Genomic DNA, 25,508 nt, shown 5'->3' with positions numbered 1-25,508 from the left:
GGATTTATAGACCATCGTGGTACAAGCCATTAATTCAGTTTGTGGCCTTTGCCATATTAAAGCACGCTCTGTAGACCATGCAAGACAGCCATGTTGGCACTGGCTATTCCCATTTGCTGCCATTCACACGTATCTATAATGCCTCAAACATACTTTTTATCGACTTTACAAACCTTCAGTTATTCGCGCTTCATGGCTTGCGCGACCTCACATCTTTTGCTTGCTGAAATACCCTAGGTGTTTACAATGGGAACTCTCTATACTAACTCACTGCTTCTACGCCATTGTCTAAAACACTTAGACACTCACAATAGGCGTCTTCGAGGATTTAAAAACCATCGGTGACGTCAATAATTACCTCGGCTGCGCCTCGGTAATTACGTCACCTCAGGTTTTTAAATCCTCGAAGACACCTATTGTGAGTGTCTAACTATTACTTAGTGATCTATTGAGAAATTTTGCAAGTGATCTATTGAGAAAGCTTGCAAGTGATCTACTGAGAAAGTTTGCAAGTGATCTATTGAGAAATTTTGCATACTCTTTCGAAAATACCATACCGTTTAAGTAGGGATCCCCTTGTTCTAAAGGAGACAGGTGCCTCTCAGCAACAGCAAGGTCAACAGCTGGAGGCACACCAGCTGGAGGCACACAGAGATGCTTGGATCTAGAACGCGATCCCCTGATACACATTACTGAAGAGCGCAACAAGGAGAACCCCAAACTACAGCAAAGCCTACCCATAACCACAGAATATGGGGAACTCCACTTCTCACTGAGTAAATGGGCAAGATGTTTATAAGTGATGGTATCTGCAAAAAAAAGTATTTACCATTGGCTAATAAACCACCTTTGATGAAGACATACAAGTTTGCCACTTTTGCCATTTCTTTGTTATCAATCTTTTAACACCTTATTTGGTCTCGTTTAACTTTTCCAATATATGCCACCTACAGGAGATTATAAAAGCTTCAGAAAACTAGGTCAGCCACACATTGTTCACAACATGAAGAGTGATTGCAGTGAAGCTGGAGAGGATGTTCAAGGAGAAGAGGATGATTATGGAGAAGAGAATCCCTACTGTATCCAAGACAGTTATCCTCAACTAATAGAATCAGCTAAGCCTGACAATTCAGTTTGGGAAGATAATGAAGGTAAGTGATTAGCATTGATTTACCATCATTTACTCATATTCCAATATTTTCTAGATACATGTGAAAATTGCCAAGATATTGCAACTCTACACTGTGATCAGTGTAACAACAGTTACTGTAACATGTGTGCAACACTCAGACATGAGCATTCAAGTAGAGCTAGCCATAAGCTGAGACAAATCATTCCAAGGGAAACCAGTGAAAGTAGAGAGATAGCAGGTTAGTGATTATTTATGTACTTGAATATTTCTACTGTTTAATAACAGACCAGCTGCAAGCACATATAACAGGCATGGCCATTAAGCATTTTGGAGTTGGTGAAGTTAAAGAATGGCAATTACAAATAATATCTTCATGTCTGGAAAGAAGAGACACTCTTGTAGTTCAACCAACAGGGTCAGGAAAAGAAGTCTTTGCTTTCAGTTAGTACCATTCATTAATGGAAAGATGACCATAGTGCTGACTCCAACAATCAGTCTAATGAAAGACAAGTGCTGCAACTTACAAAAGAAAGGTGTTCCAGCAACCTACACAGGAAGCAACCAAAGTGATCCACATATTGATGACAAAATAAGAAATGGAGAATTCAAAATTATTTTCATAACTCCAGAAAAAATTTTCAACAGTGATGGTTGCCCATCAGGTATATTCTGCCAGCTTATGGATGAAGGGCATATTGGATTAGTAGCGATTGATGAAGCACATTTAATCAACAGCTGGAAAAACTTCAGGTATATATCATATAAATTGGCTGTTATAAGGTAATTGTTGTCAGTGGTAGCCTCAAAGTTATAAATTGTCATTCTTTCAGTGCAACTCTGAAATTCTAATAAGGTGTTATTTTAATAATTATATATCAACTAAATGTACAAACAAAAGTCACTCATAAGTTACTTACCATATTGCCTCAAATAGTGGCTGGTCTCGGATAGTGGCCTGGTCTCAAATACGTAATAGCCTGGGTAAAAGTTGCCTACATGTTTATTTCACTGAAGTAGCTTTTCACCCAGGTCACTGGGTCTGGGTGAAAGTTGCTCGAAAGGAATAAACGCCTGGGCCACTATTCAAGACAATACGGTACATGTACAAATTCACTGATTTAATTGTTTTGGTGCCTTTTTTGCACCATTTCATACAAATTCGGTACACTGCTGTATTATGATTAATATTAGCTAGCCCAGATAATTCACATATTATACGTTTTGTGTCACATGTGATATAATTTTAGGCCGGCGTTTGGATAGATTTTAAAGTTTTGCCAATCATTCCACTGTCCAGTCATGGCTCTTACTGCTACTTCATCAGTTAGACAAGAAATCATCAACTTCTTTAGAAATCCAGTCCAGTCAGTTGCAAGTGTCAACCAAAACAATATCTTCTATAGTTGCTATCAATTAGAGTTGCTGTCAAATGGTGTGTATAGTATGTCAGATTGAGACTACTGAATTACATCATACACATGTACTGTACATTGTTCTAGGTGAAGACCGATACACACAAATGTGTAAGCAGATTAGTCATGTTATAAGCAGCAAAGACCAGCGAGCAATCATCTATGTAGATTTTGTTAAAGATGCAGCTCCACTAGCTATCTCACTTCGTCAAGCAGGATACAGTACATGTAGTTATCATGGACAGAAACTTTCATCACATGATAAGCTACAGTCTATTGAAGCCTGGAGAAATGGATCTGTAAAAGTCATGGTGTGCACAACGGCATTTGGTATGGGAACTGATCAGCCAGATGTGGAAATTGTGATACGAATTAGATGTCTACCTACACTGGAGTCAATGGTTCAAGAATTTGGAAGGGCTGAAAGAGATGGACGACTTGCTAAAGGTACACAAACTTTTCCATTATTTTTTAATAGGTATGTGCCAAACATATGTAGGTGTTTTGTTATATCAAGAAAGTGACTTTTATCATGCTACTTTTTGGTCAAAGTCAGACAAGGGTGTTTTGCATTCATTTTCACAGTCATGGAGGTATGTTATATCCATGTGCTGTGCATTAATTACCATAGTGTATAATAGTACTGTATAGTAGGGATCATGGAGGTTTAGGTTTTCCTGCCCAAAAAATGATGACTTCCTTTATTTCATTACTTTCTTGTTTATTATCGATTTGCTCCTTGTGGTGGAGTCAAAAGGTGCACAATGTACACAGATGGATGCTCCTATGTTGTCCTTACCAATGAAATAAAGTCGCGCAGTCAGCACCCTGTTACACCATTAGTACGTTCAGGGAATTGTCCAGTTGAATTTTTTTACTTTTGGCCTGAGAATGCTAAGGATATGAGAAGGTGGCTAACTGGACTAGTTAGAACTGACATGCATGAATCTGATCTGCATAACCATCCGCATTACAAAGAGAAGAAAATTCCAGTAAAGGTAGACATGGATGTTAGAAGAGCAGTAATAGAAAATCCTCACTTGAAAACATCAGATTTATTGACAGGTATGCTCTATCAGCCATCTTCAACCATTAACCACAACTGATTTTTTTTTGTTATAGGGAAAGGAATGGATTACATTCCAGGTATGGCATGTTTAGCAACAACCAACAGATCTAAAATTAAAAACATCAGATTAAACACTTTACGAGATGCAAAGTCTAACCTGGATGCACGATCTGCTATACTGAGCTTTGAATCAAAAGCGAAGAAATATGATCAATCCATGATAGATAAGATAGAAAGTGAACTTAACAAATACATGTATAATATGTATTGCTATCCCATTCTTAGGCAAGAATCTGGATCATTATGGCAAACTTGCTCATCCTTATATACGTAAGTATGGAATCGGAGATGATTTCACTTGGGTGCTGGTTATGAACCCATTAATGTCGGAAGTTTTAAGCACATCACAGTTTATTGAAGTAGACGTTACATACAAGAGTTACTTTGAGCTTCCATACTTGCTCAACGTAGTGGCATTCAATTACTTAACCATGAGGTGTAAGTATCATCTCAAATGTCTCATTCATTTTGTTTATACTTACCATACAGGGATGGTTGTTTCTCATGTTCGGATGAATCATATAGATGCAAATGCTTATGCCCGGTGATTCAGAGCAATATTTGAGCAAACTGGTGAAGACCATCCCTCCTATAAGGTTGGGGAGTCATTGATTGGAATAATTGCCGATTAGTCTGATCAGCAAGTGAATGGATTAGAAATGGTCATTGGTAAGAGCACCGCTGAAAGCATTCTTAATGGATGTCAGGTAAGGATGGTACAAAGCATCAGTTGAAAGGGGATGTAGATACCATTTTAAATACAGGTACACTTCATTTGATCTGTTCAACGGGTTGCTAAGAAGTTAAGTAATCAGAATAAGAAGCACCGAGAAATATTTGTTACAAATGGTCAACAAATTCTAAAGGCCAAAACCGCAGCTGAAGTGATGACACTGTTTGCAATAATGAAAGGAGAATGTTCTGTATCCAAAGCAAACTTACCAAAACAAGTGACTAGTGAAATAATAGTAGAGTGGAAACAGGCAGCAGCATGGGTGGAATGGTGGACAAGAAAACATCACTTGTGTAAGCAATACTATTTTTTTGTTAACAAGTATATGATTAGATGTTTATACACAGCCATGCTCAGTCACCACATTTCCACCATGAGTGAGGAAGAATTCAACAGCCTGCCCACTTCAACTAATGCTGTCGAGTCCTACAATTGGTTGTCGAAAGTTAACAAGCCTGAAATTCTTTGTGTGGCATTGCTAACAACATACAAGATTGATATGGCTTCCGCTCTTGAGCACATGGCAAGGAGTGACGGGTTGTCAACAGATTACAGTGAAAGGAATGATGAATACAGATATACAGATTAAAGAAAAACAATGCTGTCAAAAAGTCCCGTGTAAAAAGGAAATGTCAAATTGAAGATGATGAGGGGCCACCAGACAAGCAAAGGCATTTTCATCAAGGTAAGATATGTGTTTAAATAGCCTCACGTGTAATTATTTCATGAATGTACACTTTAAGTAAGCAGTAAAAGGCCAAAGAAAAGCAGTGTCAAGAAATCACCAGTTGTAGTCATAAATGATGAAGAAAACAGTCAATTACAAGATGGTAACAATAGCACAAAAATGTATTGAAATTACATTGTACATTAACTAGATCCAACTCTATGGATACGTCATCTTCGTCTCCATGATGAGCAAAAGATTATATTGCAACAGAAATTATGGCTAGATGATATCATAGTGAATGTAGCTTGCAAACTGCTCAGACAACAATTTCCTGATAAGAAAGGATTGCAATCACCACTAGTGGCAGCAACAAGAAATTTCAAAGTGCTTGAAGGAGGTGCAATTCAAATATTGCATATACGATGTAATCACTGGGTGTGTATCCAAGTGAACCAAGACAAGACACTTGTTGAAGTATATGATAGCAAATACTTATCACTACCTATGGCAGCAGTGGATCAAATTCTGCAATTAGTACAAACAGAACAGGACAGTGTAACAATTACCTGTAAGAACAAGAAGGTGATGATGCATGTGGAACATTTGCTATTGCAGTAGCCACCTCATTGTGACATGGAAATGATCTTACCAGTATAGTGTGGAAGCAGAGTTTGATGTGGCAACATATTTTAGAATGCTTTGAAGCAGGCCAGATGACTCCATTTCCTTTGGAAATCCAAAGAGTAAAGAATTTGAAGGAATCTGGACATAACAGCAAGATAAAAAGCACATTTACATATCACATCCACTGCAAATGCAGACAACGATACAAATCTAGGGATGTTATGAAGTCTTGCTCCGAATGTGCAAAGTGGTTTCATCCCAAATGTGTGGGAATCCCTATTTCTGATTTGTGTAATCCTTGGACATGTAGCAATTGTAATTAAATAGTCTTTAGCCATTTTCGTCATACAATAAGCAGCATTAGCATCACAGTTTTATATCAGTATTCTGTTTGTCTCCACCATATTCTATCACCAATAGCAGGGTACAATGGAAGGATAAGTTCATGATGCATGCAATATAGCTGTTGTGATTGGCAAAAAGACATGCTTCAGGCAAGCCGGTAGCATAATAGTAATACTGGTCAACTTATGGCTGAAGGCATCAGTATGTTAGCAAAAATATCAGATGAATAGAAACTTTTAAATGCTAACCAATGCTGCCACGGTGCCATGCAGGTATTGTGAGGCTGATTTGGGGTGAGATTTTTGGCCAAAAATCTGTCAAATATTCCTAATCTTCATCCCTAATACAGATACTATATTGTACTGTATGATGTGGAAGACAAGAGACATTTTGCGTACAAAGACATTTTGCATTTGCGTACACAAAATGAGACATATTGACTCTGATATCATAAACAACATCTCACTAAGTCATGTCATGCCACATCATACAGTTAATTCTCTCCATTGATGGCCAAGCCACCAGCTCACAGTACGAATATGGTGACTCAACATTATCACCAACACAGTACAGGTTGTTTGCTTACCAAACCCTCTTGTGCAACCAAGCAAAATGTCTATGTACGCAAAACATATGGGAGAAATTTTGCGTCAGATATGCAAATTTCTAAAAAAAATTTTGTAATATAGGGGAGACGTTTTGCATACATACCCTATGCAAAATTTCTTCTCTATTATATGGGAGACATTTTGCATAGGGTACGCAAAATTTCTCCTATAATATAGAGGGGTGCTGCTTGGCGTAGGGGTACGCTATTTCTGTACAAGCACTCCTCTATATATAGGAGAAATTGTATGCAAAATTTCTCCTATATATAGGGGGGTACGCATCTAATTAGTGTAAACTTGTACATGACTCATGTCCTTCCTTCATGGTAGATGTGCCAAAATACCCACCAGTCACCACCAGTCACCACCAGTCTGGATCTCGTAGGTCCTCAAGTACACTCTGATAGTCTATTTATGAATACAACTAGGATGTATATGTGAAGCTAACGTAGGTATGTGCCGAAATGTTAGTGCTGAAGGAATAACAATTTTTTCTATTCGCATAGCTATGAACAAAACAACTGAGCATTCAATTATTGAGCATTCAATTATTCTTTAATCATGTTTTTCTGTTCAATAAGTACTGAACCTTTGCTAGGGAGCAAGGAAAAGACTGACAGTTTCTATCTCTTCTGAAATAAAAAAATTACGTCATAAATATGCCACTTTGTTCAGAAGATTATATTTCAAGACTGGCTTTATCCATCTGATCACAGCATACAAAGTGCTAACGAATATTCAAATAGTGTCTTAACGAATCAAATTGTATCATGCCGACCATTTAGCCAAAAAACAGAATAATTGTTTCAGCACTACTACAGACATATTCCTACATGTACAGTTATTGAAGCACAAACAACAAACACTATCCATACTCTCCAGTATGCAGATTGGCTCAAATAACACTGGCAATACTCCCCAGTACTAAGCAAAACAACATTGTCAATACTCCCCAGTACTCACTCTGGCACACATAACACTAATAAAAATGAGACCATAATAGTAATTATCAGCTCAGTCAGTAAACCAGTACTAAGAAAACAACCCTACAAGTAATATTTTGTTACTAATGGCAACTAAACCCACAATCGATCCTTTGCTATTTTGATCCACTGTTTTGATCACCATAGATCTGTGCAGCCTTGGCACAAACACCCTGGGCCAAAGAAACTCTGCTTCTTATGACATCCACAACTGAGGGTTATACAGCCTTTCTTGCAGCCACACCCTTTGAGCAAGAAATCATTGTATGTTGTATTACTTGTTGCACCTCAGCCACTTTCCAGTCTATTCCGTAGGTGCCATCAGGCTGATAAATCCAACCACTCTGTTAGGAAGAAGAAAGGGATAAGTAAGTATCAGGGAATGCTGAGTTTCTCCACACTTGTGCCACCCAGCAGGTTCGTAACCAGTGCCTCCATAGAGAAGTATATGATGGTATCTTTTCCTCATTTTCCAAAGCAGCCAGGTGCTTTATATAGTTAGCATTCATATAGCCACCTCTCCAGCTGCTCCAGCACAGGAAGTAGAGGAGATATGAGAAGACCGAGTAACTGTATTTCGTGATAGCGTCACATCTATGCATGCATGCAAGCGCAACATTCATCGCTGCCAGGTGCATTCACTATGCGAGTCACTCTGTATTTATGAGTCACTAAAAATTTGGTACCTTGAAGGGGTGAGGTCTGTAGGCAACCAGTGCCTGCAGCTCACTACATGTACATGTACAGTATTTAAATCAACTCATAGTGTCTGAAAGTTAGTTGGTGGTGGAAGTTTGTGGCATTTGCTATAAGGGCATAGATAATGATAAGCACAGTGATCCTGTATGTATGTAAAAGTAAGTGCCTTAAAAACTACAAATTTTTATGCACAAAATGAAGTAGCAATGACACCCCTCAAGCCAGCCACATGGTTAGTATGACATTTGTGACCTAATTTTAAAACGGTGATATACACACATTTATCAAAATTCATTTTATTAGTTCTTTGTTGTTTACAGGGACAGAGGAATGGATTGGCGAAGTTTCAGCTTCACAAGATAAGCAGTGTGGGAAATACAGTAGTAGTCACAAGGACGAGCGAATAAATCAATATGTACAGAAGACATCGAGAATATAATCTTAAGGCGCTTACGTAAACCATCATAACTTACTGATACAATAGCAGAGTTGAAGTTTTGCTCATTGTATTTGCCATGAATTTGTGAATCCACCAAGGTATAGAGTTTTTGCCAAAGGTATTCTTCTGTGATCCGGAAAGAAGGCAAATTTATTGAAGAAAAATCGTCATAAATTTTTTCGTCACCACAACGTAAACAAACATTTGTAACTCAGAAACCCACCTGTTTATGAAGATGAAACAAGAATTTTGAACTCCCTAACCAGCAAGGTGGTAAAAACTTGTGTATCTTTTTTCTTCTGAAGCTTGCATTTTAACTCATTGTTTTTGAATGCATTTCATTACAAAAGTACTATTGTGCATAGATTGACGGTTTTCTAAAATTAGATCACATTTTATAATTCACGCAGTCCCTCTATATGGTACTATTGTAATCATGTATTCTCAAATAGTACTGCCTTTGACACTTTGTTCTGTGCCATTCTAATCAAAGCCTTTGTTTCCAGCTGTTTTATTTACCAGTAGTTTGTCAACTACATAAATAACTTCACACTACTACAACACAAGTGTCAACAGTTCTTACAGCATGAACATCAAGGTTGTCCATATTCAAGTCATATACTTCCAATTGCAAATCATCAAATACCTAAAAATGAAATTACAAAACACACTGTAATACACACCCACATGTATCATAGTACTGCATAGTAGGGATCACGGAAGTTGTCCAAGAATATTATCTAAAAACCAGCCTCACTTTTCCTTCATAACAGCTTGGCTTGGCATAACCAACCTCATACATTGTAAGGACTCAACAATTAGAAGAGGGATCACGTGAGGAGTCAGTGGGATCACGCGTCGAACACGTTGTTGGTTTAGACTGAACAGAGGTCCTTGTTGCAGGTGTATTGTATATTTGTCATTGATTTTTAAGTGTTAATAATCACTCTGATATACTTGTAACTGTTTGGACGCGTAATTGGTAACAAGTGACTCACAACTTGGAGGATCCCACCGAGATAAACAAAGATTTTACCAACAATGTGGACTCCTAGAGTACAAACAACAAAAGAAGTGGACTGTGATGTATGTGGAACTTGTGGCAGTGAAGTGAGCCGGATCAGCACGGATTACAGTGTGACTTTTGTGAGACGTGGGAACACGTGAAGTGCATACGTCGACCAGACATAATACCTGACAAGTTATACGCAGAGTTGGTGGAAAGTCGAAGTAAGGCATTGTTATTTTGCTGTACAACTTGTCGAAGAAAGGGTAGTGTTGTTAAACAATTGTATAAGCTAGTCTGATTTTGCGGTAGCGGACGAGCAGTGGCTGGCCAGCGCGCGCCGTCGAAGAGGCACGTGATAGTGTGCGTAATTTGAGAGCAGACAAGGAACGTCTGCAAACGGAGGTCGATGTTCTGCATGGGTTGTTGGGTGAGACACGTAAACACAAGGCAGGTCAAATAACTGCCGGGGTAGCAAAGCTAGAATTAGCGTCGGCAAAGAATGCCTCGACGAAGAGTGAGACTGAGGTGAAGCCAAAACCTGTTGATATAGACACCCATGCCGACCTACCTGCGAAGTCGCTGGAGGAGTCCAGTGATTCGTCAAGTTCAGAAGACGAAGAAGGGGTGGAGCAGTACACACCAACTGGCTCAACCCATCCTAAAGGATTTAAGGAGTTGCGGTTTAGAGTTGACAAGTTTAGTGGAAATACAAGAGAAGCTGACTTTGAAGTTTGGCTTGAAGACTTCCTGGAGGCAACCGGTGATTGTGGTTGGACTGATGTAGACCAAGCTAAGTGGTTCTCCTGGTTCCTAACCGGTCCTGCGAAGTCAATTTGGCAGCGAACCCTGAAGTCAGAGCAGAAAGGGTCATGGAAACAAATAGTGAGCGTGTATCGAGGACAGTATGGGGTTCACATGGATCCGAGGGCCGCATATCAGCGATGTCACAAACTTCAATATGAGCAGTTCAAGTCTGTACAAGGATTAGTAGTAGATGCAATGAGGGACTATCAAAGGATGGCTCCCCAGAAGTTGACGGATGCAGCTTTAGAATCAATATTGTGAAATAAAGTCCCCCTCAAGCTGCAAAGAGAAGTGAAGGAAATCACTGATGGTTCCGTTTAAGAGTTGTTACAGAAGCTACTACATGCTGAGTCTGTAGTAGAGGAGCGAGAACGAAAGACAGCACCAGAACCCCGTCGAAAGAAAGATCATGGATCCTAAAACCAAGAAAGCCACCAGCAAAAGCCGATCCCTCCCAGCAAATCTACATCAAAAGGTAATTCAAAACCTGAATTGGATTTACAAGCTGTGAAGTGCTATAGATGTTCAGAGTTTGGACACTTAGCTAGAGACTGCCAGAAGCCTAAGAAACGTGGAAATAGCAGCTACAGGATAATGGTATCTGAGAAAGATGGTGACATACTAGACCCATGGTGTTCTACTTTACAAGAGACAGACCCTCCATGGATAGGAACACTAACATCACCTAAGTCTTGTGGAATGAGGGGACCATCGTACAAAGTAGATGTTTTTGTTGATAGAGTGAAAGTACGGGCTTTGCTAGATCACGCGGCACAAGTGTCACTAGTGCGTGGAGAACTTCTGCCCAAGATTCAGGAAAAGAACAATTGGACTCTAGAAGAATGCCATGCTAGAAATTGTGACCTAGAAGGGCAATCAACTGGTGCAAGTTGGCAGACACTGGGTGCCACATCAGCAGTAATGTTACAGGTAGTTAGTGATGTGGATTCACAACCACAGCAGATCCCCTGCTATGTCCTTCCTTCATGTAAACCAATATGGAGTGGAGAGATGAACGATTGTGCTATGGTACTGGGAACTAATGCACTAGAGGACTTGGGTTTCTATATTGTGGACAGGTCTGGAGCCAAAGTGAAATCAGATGGTGAGCCACCTAGCGAACAGGTACAAGAGGAGGTTTCACAGAGCGTTGATTCTGTCCCAACAGATATGAATAATCAGTCCAATGGTTCACAGCCATGTTTCAGTCACAGGCAAGTGTATCACAACCAGCTGTTGAGATGACAAGTGATAGTTTAGTAGTGAGGAGACTGACGCTTTGTCAGAAATGTCGTATTGGACCTCAGCAGACTTGTTCTGTTAAAGTGAAAGTAAGTAATGATGAACCAACAGAGTCAGTAGGCATTATTAAGAATGTGCTAGCAGCTCACCAGTGTGATATTCTAGATGGATTCTGGACGGGTGATTCTGAGTGTTATGTTCCAATGACTAACTGGGAAACCAGACCAGTTCAGTTGGAGAAGGGAAGTGTAGTGGGTAACATTGAAGAAGTAGATCTGATTGCTTCTCATGACAGTTTATGGGATGAAGACCCGTTTCCCTCAGTTGCGACAATTTCTACCACAGAAGTAATACAGAGGGAAGGAACTCTGCTTAGTCAGTTGAATATTGGTGATGCTGGTACATCAGAGGAACAGAAGTGTTTGAAGAAGTTTCTTGGTTCGATCAATGAAGTGTTTGCTTTGTCAGATCACGAACTGGGTAAGACAGACCTTGTGGAGCATCAAATTAACTTAGAACCAGGGAGCAGGCCGTTTCGTACATCTCCACGAAGGCTACCATACGCCCTAAGGACTGAATTAGATGCAGAACTGATACAGTTGTTAGGGTCGGGATGTATTGAACCTTCAACCAGCCCCTATACATCTGGACTAGTACTAGTTCGCAAGAAGGATGGTGGACTTAGAATTTTTATGTGGACTACAGAGGGATAAACAAGGATACAATTCCAGACTGCTATCCTATACCACGTATAGACGATTTAATTGATATGGTAGGGCGATGTAAGGGGAAGTTCTTTACAACCCTTGATTTAATGAAGAGTTATCACCACATCAGAATGGAGGAAGAGTCGAGGACCAAGACTACTTTTACGTACCATCTTGGCTTGTATCAATATAGGAGAATGCCTTTCGGTCTCACAAATGTGTCAGTTACTTTTCAGCGGCTCATGAACCAGTTGTTTAGTGGTGAACAGTGGAAGTTTGTGTTCCTGTACCTTGATGACCTACTTATTGTATCACAATCTGCAGCAGAACACCAAGAACACATCAAGAAGGTTCTTGCTCAGTTACACAAAGCTGGACTTAAGTTGAAGCCATCTAAGTGCAGGTTTGCACATACTAGAGCTGACTATTTGGGGCACACACTAACTGCAGAGGGAGTTGTCCCAAATGATCAGAAAGTCCAAGCTGTAAAAGAGTTTCCACAGCCAACTTGCTCTAAGGAGGTAAGGAGTTTTCTTGGGTTAGTGAACTTCTATAGAAGACATGTACCTAATCTTGCTGTAATTGCTAGACCTCTCACAGCACTGACTCGTAAGGACAAGATAACGGGTCAGACTGTGCCGTTTGTGTGGGACACAGACTGTGATCTTGCTTGCAATAAGATTAAGGAAATGTTAGTGTCAGCCCCAATGCTACACCCTCCCGACCTCTCAAGGCCATTTTACTTGTGGACAGATGCCAGCGCTAAAGGCTTTGGTGCTCTACTGGAACAGTGTGCTGATGATGGCAAGAGGTATCCCATAGCATATGCTAGTCAGCAAACCAATGCAGCCGAGGCAAAGTATGCACCAACAGAGCTGGAGGTTGCTGCACTCGTCTATGCCATGGAGCATTTTGAAGTGTATGTGTTGGGAAATCATACCACTGTATATACTGATCATCAAGCCTTGGTCACGGCATTTCTCTCACACATGAAGAATCTGACAAAAGGTTTGCTAGCCAGATGGTATCTTAGAATCTCAAGGTTTCTACCACTTCTAAAGTTGGAATGTAAGCCTGGAGCAGCCAATGTTGTGGCTGATGCTTTGTTGAGGGCACCAGTGATGCGTGTGGAGACTACACAGCCAGCAGTACAATTGGTTATGGAAGAACAGAGGCAAGATGGAGAGTTAGCAAGACTGATTGCATACCTAGATGATGAGTCATTACCAAGTGATCCTAGTGAAGCTAAGGAAGTAGTGAATCAATCACAGAAGGGATATTATTTGATCAATGGAGTATTGTATTATGAAGGAACAGATATGCCAGATAGACGTCGACTTGTTGCACCTAGTCATCTGAGACAGGGTAATTGATGAACACCATGATTCGGTTTTCGCAGGTAACTTTGCCGCCAAGAAGATAGCTCAGAGAATCAGTCAGTATTTCTACTGGAGAGGGTTGAAGAGTCAAGTGTACAAGAAGTGCGAATCCTGCGTTACCTGTGCGTCAGTTAGAGGGCAAGGGCACCAAGGGAGACCCCCTCTGGTAAGTATACCTGTTGGTGGTGCTTTTGAATGCATAGGAATGGACTTTATTGAGCTAGAGTGTAGTAAAGCTGGTAATAAATATGCTCTTGTATTACAAGATTATTTGACTAAGTGGCCCGAGGTCTATGCAGTACCAAACAGGAAAGCTGAGACAGTGGCCAAATGTTTACTAGATGTTGTGTGGAAACATGGAGTTCCTCTAAGGATCATACATGATCGGGCTGCAGAATTTCTATCAGAAGTTGTACAGGAAGTAGCGACACTACTGGGGGTGTCTCAATTGCCCACATCTGGTGGACATCCACAGACAGACGGGCTTGTGGAGAGATTCAATCAAACTCTTAAACAGATGTTATCAAAGCTGGTGAGTAAGGGGTGGTCGTGATTGGGATCAGTTGTTGGGACCAGTCTTGTTTGCATACAGAACCACACCGCATTCTTCAACTGGAATGTCACCATTTTACCTGATGTATGGGCGGGAACCACACCGTATTCTTCAACTGGAATGTCACCATTTTACTTGATGTATGGGCGGGACCCCAAATTACCATCATCTCTAGATATTCAGACACCAGTGGTAAAGTTTCCAATTATTGAAACTGAGTATGGCAAGGAACTTGAGAGAGAACTTAAACAGGCCAGACAGTTGGCGAAACAACATATTCAGTCGGCACAGAGAAGCCAGAAGAAGTTTTATGACAGAAGTAGTAAAGAAGTTAAATTGAATGTTGGTGATAGAGTAATGCTCAAGGTAGAGCCACAATTTGAATTAGACAGAACATTTAAGGGTCCTTTTGTGATTAAGTCCCTTTCACCAACCAATGCCATGATACAGGTACAGGGTGACAGCTCTGCTGATGTGCTGAATGTGTCAAGGCAAAGCCCATCTATGGCAGATGCTACCCCGTGGATTGGGCATTCAGGAAGCTTTGTAAACGCCGAGAGATTAACCGACACAGAATGTCAGAACCTGACGAAGACCGTGGTATGGTAGACAACTTACAGTCACCAGTGCCAACAGTCACTACTCGAAGTGGTCGTGAAATACGGAGACCCTCTAGATTCAACATGATGAACATCCCAGAGGTCTGTTCTTCAAGAGGGGGGAAGTTGTAAGGACTCAACAATTAGAAGAGTGATCACGTGAGGAGTTAGCGGGATCACGCGTTGAACACATTGTTGGTTTACACTGAACAGAGGTCCTTGTTGCTGGTGTATTGTATATTTGTTATTGATTTTTAAGTGTTAATAATCACTCTGATATACTTGTAGCTGTTTGGGCGTGTAATTGGTAACAAGCGACTTACACATGTAAATGTATTCAGAGTCTTCCAACAAGTTTCTTTTCAATAAATTTAATTTTCTACTGACTGACTGCCTGACTGATTCCTCCAGCCAAGCATCTGTAACTCGGCTATGGATTGATATCTTCACTATTCAACTTCGCTTTGCCTAAAATGTGTCCTTTCAATAACCTTAGCACATTTCCACATGTGGCCCCAAGTGTGACACCCATCCATGCAGCCATGTTGTGTTTGCTGTACATGCATGGAACATAATATACCCTCAGTGTATAGTATGCCATATATGTGGTAGTCTCGCATGCCAGGCAGTTTGTGTGGGGGCGGCAAATAAACCGCCTGGTTACTGTTGCACACTTTCCATGAACTCACTGGAATGCAATTAGATTACATCATGGTATTGTTTTGCACCAAGGATGATGTAATATCGTTCCAATCACTTCTGTGAGCAGACTAAGACGATAATTGTACTGGTATTGTCCTGGTGACGTATTCGAAACATTGCTGAACATCTTCCTCTATAATTCTGCCGTTTCACAAATCCATAGTGAACCATAATCGTTCTTATACCAACACTTTTAAGAGCCCTGTACTAGGGAAACAAAGATCCTAAACCCATGGCGTTGTCAAACTTTCGAAAAAGTAATCTGAAGCCAAGATTCAGTTCTTTATTACACTAAAAATTAGAATTATTAGTGTTTGAGTCAGCAAAGCGATCTGATTGGCTCTGCCAATATTCCGGCAGTGGTCCCGGAATGTGTGCAACAGTGACCAAAGGGTTTATTTGCTGCCCCCCACACAAACTGTCTGGCACGCAAGACTAATATGGTGGCACTAAAACACTGGCTACAGGTGAACTAGACCTTTCTCGATTCTAAGTCAAAGCCTATCAAGTTGATATAACGCTGTAAGTATACACCTGTAGGTATGTATTCACCTTACCTGGCTGCTTGTTTCTATAGGTTGATAACCACACTTTTCTCACTCCTTTCCTCTATCAATGTCTTCATAAGCCAAACATGCCATGGAGGAGACTTCAAATTATCAAGCTGTAGTTCTTTTTTGTTATGTACAGTTCACTGATAACTACATTAGCAGTAAAAGCAAAAAAGTTTCCTTTGCATTTGCCTAGTATTTAAAAAAATGCAATGCAAATGCTCCTCTTAGAGAATATGAATACAATGCAAATAAGCCTTCAAACGCAATACACAAATACACACACACACACACACACACACACACACACACACACACATGTTTTCGCAAAACATTTAAAGAAATCATGCAGGCATGTAATCACAGCCAGCCTGGGTTTGGCTGTGAGCTCTGGTTTAACAAAAAAAACACACTGTGCATATGCATCACCTGCTTCAATGTACGCTGTTCCCCATTTTTAATAGTGACCACCATGTCACATTGTGTCTTCATCTGTTTCTTTATGAATCACAGCAAATGTTTCTGGTTCATACAGGATGCTGCATGTACGTGAGAGGATTAAAATAATGTATAAAAACACTAGTATAGTGTAACCAGGAACACACAATAGCTGCAAGGCACACACTACTGGTATGACATCATTTAAACCATCACTAAAGCCAAAGTGTCAATTAATCTTTATGTACACATTTATACATACACACCCGACAGTTTCACTATCAGATAGTATAGTAGTTAGATATACAGATGAACAGACAGATACATATATGACTGACTGATGATTAATACAGTAGATACAAAACATACACACAGAGTGTATTTAGTTTCTAGGAAGCTAGGTATACCCACAACTATTTAGCAGCTAGCTGTGAGTGGAATTACACAGTATACTGCTATATCACTGTAATAATATAAATATACCTTGCGGATCACGATGTAGCACAGATTTCTGAGCAGCTAATCCTCTCACTCCATTGAGCAAAACATGGAGATTGAAGCGAGCCTCCAAATAGCGTAGACGGCGATAACAGAATGACTCGCTAATAATAGAAATACCACACAATATATGTGTTATTGTCAATATTACATCAAATGCCTAGGGGTTTGCTCTACAATAAGATACAGTATTTCTCAAGGCTGAACAGCAGTATAACAATTTACTATCTCTGTATATATGCAACTACTATATATGCAAAAACAAGTTGATACTTCTAAAAACCAGGCGTCCATGCAGTTAACAGTATTATTCCAGATAAATGGGCAATATATGACTACAACTTTAACTGTAGGATAAAGGGTGTTAACCTGAGGCAACGCCTTTTTGCTCTGTACGGATCAGCAGGCACCATAATATATAGTATTTCAAATAACTCCAGCACGTGATTGGTAAAGAGTAGCTTGTGGAGACAAGCAGATTACTTTACCTGTTTCTGCAAGAGCCATATCAGAGTGACAGCTTGTGCTTTTGTCTCCAACCAAGTAAAATTTCCTATCGTGGACCATTTAGTTCCTGGAATTGTAATGTCTACTTTAGCTGGGGTACAGTACTTTACTTCAGTGTGCACCATGGATGGACTACTGCATCATATCTAAGGATAGAGGATAAAGGTACTTGCACCTGTTCAGGCAGTTACAGTCAAGCAGTTTCTCAGTCCTACAACCGGCCACTTACTTACCTAGTGTCATCTCACTGTCAGGTCAACCATACAAAGCTTCATCATGGTACAACTTGGTATCATCAAGGAACTTCTGGACCCTGACAACAATAGTGGTGTACTACAGCTCATGGACTACGTGATGGTTTCCTATCTCTGTTAGCTATTTGGTGTGGCATGCCATAGTAGTTCAGTACTATGGATAGTGTGTTCCCACCTCAGGATAATGTGTTCTGTCTGTTTCGGTTCCCTTGTTATGTTCCTGGGAGTTATGAGTGGTTTTAATCTCCACCACTTGGTATGTGACTCCCCCCCCCTCAACCCTTCAATTATGTGGATTTAAACCTGCTAAAGGCACGATGACATTTACCAAGGCCTATTGCTGATGTGAACGCTTGACCACCTCCCGCATCATATATACATGGATAGACATCAGCTGTGGTGGACGGTGGGTCCCTGTTTCAGAAGTCATGGTCAGTTGTGTGTTCCCTGTGTAGCCATGAATGAAGCACTTCTATTTCAGTATCAGGTGTCACACTCTCACCCAGTTCGTGAAAAATGTGCTCCTATTGCAGTCATTTAGTGCAACATGTCCGTGATGATGTGTTCCTATGTATTTCACATAGTATCCTATAACAGTTTACAGATAGTGCTCCCATTTTGGTATTGGGTGTTACAATCTTATTGCTTGGAGACCAAAACACATTATCTGCCAGGCTCATCTAATGTGTACACACCAAATAACCAGTCAAGAATTATTTTTGCCCTTGGAGCAGAGACAATGAACACTTTCCATTTTTGAGCTGAGATGCATATAGGCATGCTGCCCCAATAGCTGAGATACCCACTTTGTACTGAAGTTGAGGTGGGCATGCTACACCCAATAACTGATAATAACTATAAAACACTTCAAGATGGGCACATTGTACCCACTAGCTGAAGTATAAGCGTTCCTCTATTGGAGGTAATATTGGAATGAGTGTATTGTGCTATGAGGGAAGCCAGACATCAGATTTCGGCATTTAATTAAGTAATGTGTTAATGGTTTGGGTGTGACCACGAGGCCATCCTAACAGTAAACTGTGAGGTTTCAGGTTATAAGTGTGCCAGCCTACTTGTATCAACTGTACAGATGTTGTCAGTAAAATTCCCGTTAGCCATGTATTAACTTTTACTTGTGGTATACACCCAACTTTGATAGTAACTACAGATTAACATTTGACTGTTACAAATAAAGCAATAACAAAGTGTGTTATTAGTTGACTCCCAGGATAGTGTGAAATACTGGATACCAAAGTATTTTCTCAATACCAAATACCGGGATCAAAAATGCCATACTGCCCAACAATAAGTCAAAGTGTGTAATAGTTAATACAAGATAAGTGTAGAATGTAAATACACACACGCACACGCACACACACACACACTTACACAATTAACACACACAACACATACTACATAAACACTGCACACACATGTACATGTACATGTATGAACATGTATACAAACACATATGTGACCGGATCTGCAAAAACAGGACATAATCGCACAAGCTTAAATTTACAGTATAAAGCATTGAATACATTGGGTGAAATACTTGCGTATTATTGAAAAATTCTGTAAATTTTTTGAACGCCCCTTAGTGATTTTTGAATGCCTCTTTCTTAGTGAAGGAAGGGACTAACAATAAAAACCTGGATATCATCTTATTTGCCTGTGCAAGAGGAGTTGGAAAAAATCTTTGTTTCATTGCAGTAGACCCAAGGATACGGAAGTTACAAGCATTTGTTTACATCAGGTCGAAGCGATCGTACGCGATCGATTTTTCTTCACGAATTTCGCCTTTGTATGCAGTGAAGAAAAGTGAGTAAAGGAAAAACTCACACAGATATTGATTCCCCTATTCATGGCGAACACGATGGTGAAAATTGTAGCTCCATACCTCAATCCGTTGGTAAGTTACAACCGTTTTTGTAAGCGCCTGTAATTTATTTTCCCTATACACTTGCTGTACAAATCAATTTTTCTGTTGTTGCTACTTTGTAGGACTGTAACTCCCAGAGTTATTGGCATGTGGAGCTGAAACTTTGCCAGTGGGTACATTTGGCTAAGTAGATTATAAATATTTAATAAACAGGAATTCGAAAAATATGCAATTATGTCCTGTTTTCGAAGATCCGGTCACATATGTACTCACAAGCACAGGTGCATGCACACACAAGCACACACATCACACGTGTACATACCAATAACATCTTCAGACCTTATCAATAGAGTCTTGAGAATTTCAACAGAAGGCTCCTGTGTTTTGAAGTATACAATTTAGACCTACAGTACTAGTGTTGGCTCTGACATTTAGTGAAAACTGTGAAGTGGTCCATTCCAGTAGTGACATCCACTTCAGTCAACTTATTGTCAATGAGGTTATAATAGCACTGATCTTGTCATCTGAAATTAAGTCACAAACACACTAAACATTGGAATAGTACACACATACATGTAACATGTTCACATTACACTCATTAATCTAGACCACATTAGATTAACACAAAAACAACAGATCATAAATGAATACTATTGTGCAAAACCCTTGGGGAAATTGAATAAACATATGTCTTTTTCCCCCTTTCAATTTACACAAAACATGCAATGGTATATGTGTGCTACATGTGGATCTTAGTCCTGTTAGGCATTGACTACCATATAGGATTACCGACCATGTGATCCATGAAGGCTCGTGAGCCAAGAAGCTTCTAGTTTAGGGTCCACAAGAGTAGATTGCTGGTGAAATCTGGACAATTAAGTTAATAATAATTAAGGTCTTATAAAAGTCTTATAATTCTCACTTAAAATCTGTAAGATTTCAACATCTTGTCGGTGGTTTTATTGAGTTTGTTGATTCCTTGTCTGAATCAGTGGAACATCACTAGATGTAATAATATACCAATATGGTTGAAAAATTTATTGCTATTACTTTTGTACATTGAGACTTCATCAAGCTTTTGTCTTAATCCTTCATCACCAATATTAACATTTGCACCATCACATCCAAATCAATTTCTTTGGTTGCTCAAGACCCATGTATGCCAGAGCTCTGCTAACACACTCAGCTAGGCCAATAGCAGTTGTATTTTTAGCCTGTCGAACACACAAAGATTGTTTCTTACATGAACAGTCCCATCAATGTTATTGAAGTATAGGTAAGTACATAAAAACAGTTCTTATTCAGCACTTCCAGTATCAGTGCTGTCATCCATGTGCATACTAAAAAACTTGCGACATTGTAAAGCCTTGCAAAAATTAAACCACAAATCCTCAGTAATAAAATCAACAAATGCAGAACAGGCCATGTTTGTTTTATAACCTTCACCTAAATTAACCCCTTGTCTCTCAAGTAAATCACAAAGCGTAGGCATCTTCACAAAAGCAATTCCTTTCCTAGTAATAACAAACACAACTTCAAATTTTTTTGATCATTTTCTCCTCAAGAGACTTGTCCATTATATTCAGAGCTCTGACAATTGGGGCAGATTCCATAACACTAGACCTAGCCGTCTTTGTGGTACACAGAGATATACATGTCGCTCTTGAAATGATCTTTGAAGTTTCAACATCAAAGGTTAGTGGCTAACAAAAGTGGCACTATAGCTTCTCATTCCTCTAAGCCTATCATCAAATTCTTGACACACCGAGCAACACAAACTCGTCACATGGTTGACATCGTTTTCAACCTGTTAAATTTCAGCCACGTCATCAACTGCATAGACTTAACATTTTCCCTTATCCATTTCTGCATGGTAGATACTGAAACCACAAGTTTCTCTGAAGGAATAGAACTACTTGTGTAGCATCTCTAGGTCTTTTATGCACGGACATTTTTTGTCCTTACATAAATGGAAATCTGCGGACATTTAAAGTTTTGTCAGTTGACCGCATATTATTTTAAGCCCTGCACACACACACACACACACGCACACATACATCCACATTTATGACTTTAAAGGACCATGACTTACTTCCTCGAAATATTTAGGCTGTACAGTTATAGCCACCCTAGATGCTTTACAGCCTAGAATTATTGTAATAAGAGTCACCCTCGGATAAGAGCTATAGCTTGTATCTGAAAAAACTGTTGTAAGTGTTGATCTGTTGCAAGTGTTGATAAGACAAGTTTGGCCTTGTTTAATCATCTGTCGATACTATCACTCACCTATATAAAAAATGCTATTTCCCGGCTTAAAACAACTCCTTTGTCAGGTTTCTGCTTCCAGTCACTTGTGAATCCATATAAACACCACGAACTGCTACCACACAAGAACATAGTAGCGGCCTTCCCATAGTAGCTGCAGGGTTTTACTTGCTGCAAGTTATAGTAGCCGTGGCTATTAACTGATCTATTTTATATAACATATACATGTATATGACCACACACATTACACAGTTTTACTAACCTTAGCTTGTAATAGTCCAAATAACAATATTTCAGGACATTGTTTCAGTGGACCACTCAACAGTTGAAAACCTCATCGAAGGTGCCAGTGTCAGCAATATCGAGTAGGGTTTCCACCAGCTCCATGACATCCTAACAATCACTATAGCAACAGACCACTACACCTCACTATACTGACCAGGTAGTAATGTAACTTGGACTCCTCATCAGGGTGAGACACAAATGATCCCATTTCTATCTTACGACCACTAGGGAACTGGGTGAAACTGAACTCTTGGCAGCGGAGGCCTTAATGTATCCATGACAACTATCAACAAGACAAACCAGTAAAACAGGAAGTACATACACACATACACTGTACCTGTCCCATAGGATTTTTTCATTCAGTATAAAGAGCATCCACTGAGAACAGAACTCCCTACACACACAACAGATACTACATTGTATAATAAGGTACACTTACCACATTGACAGCATTGTGGTAGGCACTGAGGATGATCTTCAACCCGTCAACATCATGTAGGAAGAACTCTGGATAGTCCATAGCTAGCATCACATTTCTGATACTCAATGTGGGAACCTAATGATATAGTATACTGTAGTTAGTTGGGATATTGAACATGAATGTAGAGAGTGCTATTAGGACTGGAATATACGTAATACAGTGGGATCTGTTATGAAGTCACAACGAAAGATCTTTGAGATTTTACTTTGTCCATCTAAGAAGGCAATAATAGTAATGCCCTCCAGCCCGGACTCCAGGTTAGTAGTACATAGCAAAGATTCCCATTACTAATTCACACAATTGCAGTTACCCGAGTACTGGAATAATATTGTTTGATCACCTTCTAACTTGTAACTCATGAATATAGTATCTCCGTTTCCAGTGCATCAGCATCCTCTATTGTTGCTTGGATCTTGGTATCCCATGTCTGCCAAGGTAGATCTCATAGCCTCAATCTGCTCCAATGACGTTTGGAGAGTGGCGGTACGGTGTCTCTCTCATTAGGAGCTTCATCACTGTCTAATGCCAGTGGGAACGATCTTTCCGAACACTCGTGTGGGGTGAGCGCGGTGAGCCCTTCTCAACCCTCGGAGGTGTGAAACTTCCATCGAAGGTCGCCAACTAATAAACGAAAAAGAATAACAGTATCGAGAGGGAGAGTCGCTTGCCTTACTGGATACCGTTATCCTTTTGCCACGGTACCAGACTTTCTGGTGACAGCACCAATGTGATGGATGTGCGAATAGTTCCAATATCGGTGTTACCAGGTTCTATTAGGTGGGACGTTCGATGAAAGCCACTCTACTCCTGTCACGTTGCACACACGAGGCGGGAAAGATTATTCTAACTAATGCACACAAAGGATCACGTGTACAACCACAATAATGAGTAACTATAGTAAACCTAACCTAATACATGAACAAAGTTTAGCTATAGAGTGAAGTCACTCATCGTTCTCAACATAGAGAGTTCAGTTAGAAACAAGTCACCTGTAGAGAGATCAACTACAAACCATAGATCTTGATCATACCTACTAGATCATATTATTTATACTATGTACAAACTAATCACCCTGAAGGATCAGCTGGAAACAAGTCACTCTGCAGAGATATCAGCTAGAAACAAGTTACCCTATAGAGAGATCAGCTACAAACAAATCACCCTGTAGAATATGTGCTAGAAACAAGTCACCCTGAAAAGAGACTACAAACAATGAGACTGAGTTTCGACTACAGTTCAGTTATGAAAGAAATCACCTTATTACATGTGTGATATCATTCAGTGTAAAATATACAAATATTTACTCAGACAAAAAGGTATACACATAATTGCTTCTTGTTTTTGTTCCTGCAATTCGGCATTTCCTGCAGTGAGAAAAACAAACAAGTTAAAATGAAGCATCAAAGCCATATATGGCCAGCTTTGTGGCTTGCAATACAAAAAGAAGCGATATCTAAACCAAAACAGCCAAGCTGTAGAAAAAGTGCAGCCCCCAAAAGGCCAGGGTGAAAAAGATGTTAAATCCAAGGTAGTGGCAAAGAAATGACAGGTTAATGGCAAAAATTTTAATAACGACAATTCAGGTGAATTCGGTGCCGAATCTTATAGTGACATGTGGAGGAGGCAACACAAATTCAGCTGAATCATCATTATTAAAATTTTGGCCATTAACCTACCATCACAGCCATTTCTTGTCCGCCACCTTGGATTTCGCATCTTTTTTCACCATGGCCTTTTTGGGGGCCGCACTCATTTTTTACAGCTTGACTATTTTGATTTATACTATACTGCAGATAGGATTTGTGAATTTTAATTTATTAATATTATTATTATAGGGAAAATTCTATGATGTGACAGCTCCATTACTGCATCATACATTTTTGCAGCAATGGTGCAGTAGACATATACAATGGTGTAAATAAAATGATTTTCTCGTGTCCTTGACACTTCCTGTGTCTGAATTAATTGAATACTAGCCAAAAGCTATTAAAGGCAGTAAACCACACAGCTAATGCTTATAGCTAATTGTGCAAAAAGTTTGTGTAAGAAATTTCATAATTATAAATATTGTATAATGGAAATAAATTACAGCAATAATTCAACACTGGGAAGAACAATGTTAAGTATGTTTGAGTCATATCTGGCTACCTGGCTTCTGTCTGTGGACAAGAAGGATGCTTGTATGTTGTAATTAACAGCAAGCTTTCATTTATAGTGATGACCTTTACCTATAAATTGTTAAATGAATTATAAATGCCATACTAACATGCTATTACGGTAGAGATACATACATGGTGTTAATAGAAGTGCTGATCCTAAGGGCTTCTATTGTAAACAATGCTGTATGTGTAGTAAAGTGTGGATACGTATGCACAACTTGCTTCACATGGGTATAAGCACATGTAGTCATGCATGTTCTGTATATCAAAGGTGAGTGCATATGAGTTTGCATAATATACAAAGTATTGAAAAAATATGCAACATTTCTACATAGTCAACTACTCAGTTAATTCCTTTCTTTTTCATTCTAGTCCTGTACTGAATTAACCACACAATGGATACCTTATTTTAAAGCCAG

The 25,508-nt window shown here is 39.6% G+C and overlaps 3 protein-coding genes and 1 long non-coding RNA gene across 26 annotated transcripts in view; 2 read left to right on the top strand and 2 right to left on the bottom strand.

Annotated features, from left to right (window-relative positions):
* The window catches only part of LOC136256582 (AMP deaminase 2-like), a 264,091-nt gene extending 247,219 nt beyond the window's left edge, over positions 1–16,872 (bottom strand). For 20 of the 23 annotated variants that reach the window (XM_066049597.1, XM_066049604.1, XM_066049615.1 and 17 more), the window contains exons 1-2: positions 16,750–16,872; positions 9,358–9,420 (exon numbers count right to left, since the gene is read on the bottom strand). The gene's annotated coding sequence lies outside the window, so the exon portion shown is untranslated. Of the gene's footprint in view, positions 1–9,357; positions 9,421–16,321; positions 16,513–16,749 lie in introns of all 23 variants that reach the window. The other 3 variants (XM_066049582.1, XM_066049589.1, XM_066049572.1) reach the window with 3 other exon arrangements.
* On the top strand, positions 1,044–3,780 carry LOC136248508 (ATP-dependent DNA helicase Q1-like). Its single transcript, XM_066040285.1, has 6 exons — positions 1,044–1,151; positions 1,206–1,882; positions 2,380–2,564; positions 2,632–2,991; positions 3,044–3,609; positions 3,667–3,780. Exons 3-5 carry the CDS (start codon positions 2,432–2,434, stop codon positions 3,193–3,195), a joined length of 645 nt encoding a protein of 214 aa, XP_065896357.1. The 5' UTR covers positions 1,044–1,151; positions 1,206–1,882; positions 2,380–2,431; the 3' UTR covers positions 3,196–3,609; positions 3,667–3,780.
* Positions 11,829–12,542, top strand: LOC136258101 (uncharacterized). Its single transcript, XM_066051430.1, has one exon. The coding sequence runs from the start codon at positions 11,829–11,831 to the stop codon at positions 12,540–12,542; it is 714 nt and encodes a 237-aa protein (XP_065907502.1).
* A 1,697-nt stretch (positions 16,873–18,569) lies between the features above and the next one.
* Positions 18,570–23,817, bottom strand: LOC136256906 (uncharacterized). Its single transcript, XR_010701724.1, has 11 exons — positions 23,271–23,817; positions 22,889–23,005; positions 22,787–22,843; positions 22,604–22,732; positions 22,427–22,557; positions 22,186–22,369; positions 20,950–21,113; positions 20,822–20,901; positions 20,693–20,766; positions 20,222–20,423; positions 18,570–18,584 (listed from the first exon to the last, which is right to left on the bottom strand). It is a non-coding gene; the product is annotated as an uncharacterized lncRNA (long non-coding RNA).
* Positions 23,818–25,508: the final 1,691 nt, after the last annotated feature.

This window comes from Dysidea avara, chromosome 1 (assembly GCF_963678975.1).
Source record: "Dysidea avara chromosome 1, odDysAvar1.4, whole genome shotgun sequence".
NCBI classification, from domain to species: domain Eukaryota; kingdom Metazoa; phylum Porifera; class Demospongiae; order Dictyoceratida; family Dysideidae; genus Dysidea; species Dysidea avara.
Note: the sequence above shows the minus strand (reverse complement) of the source record. Positions and strands in the feature narration are given on the sequence as shown.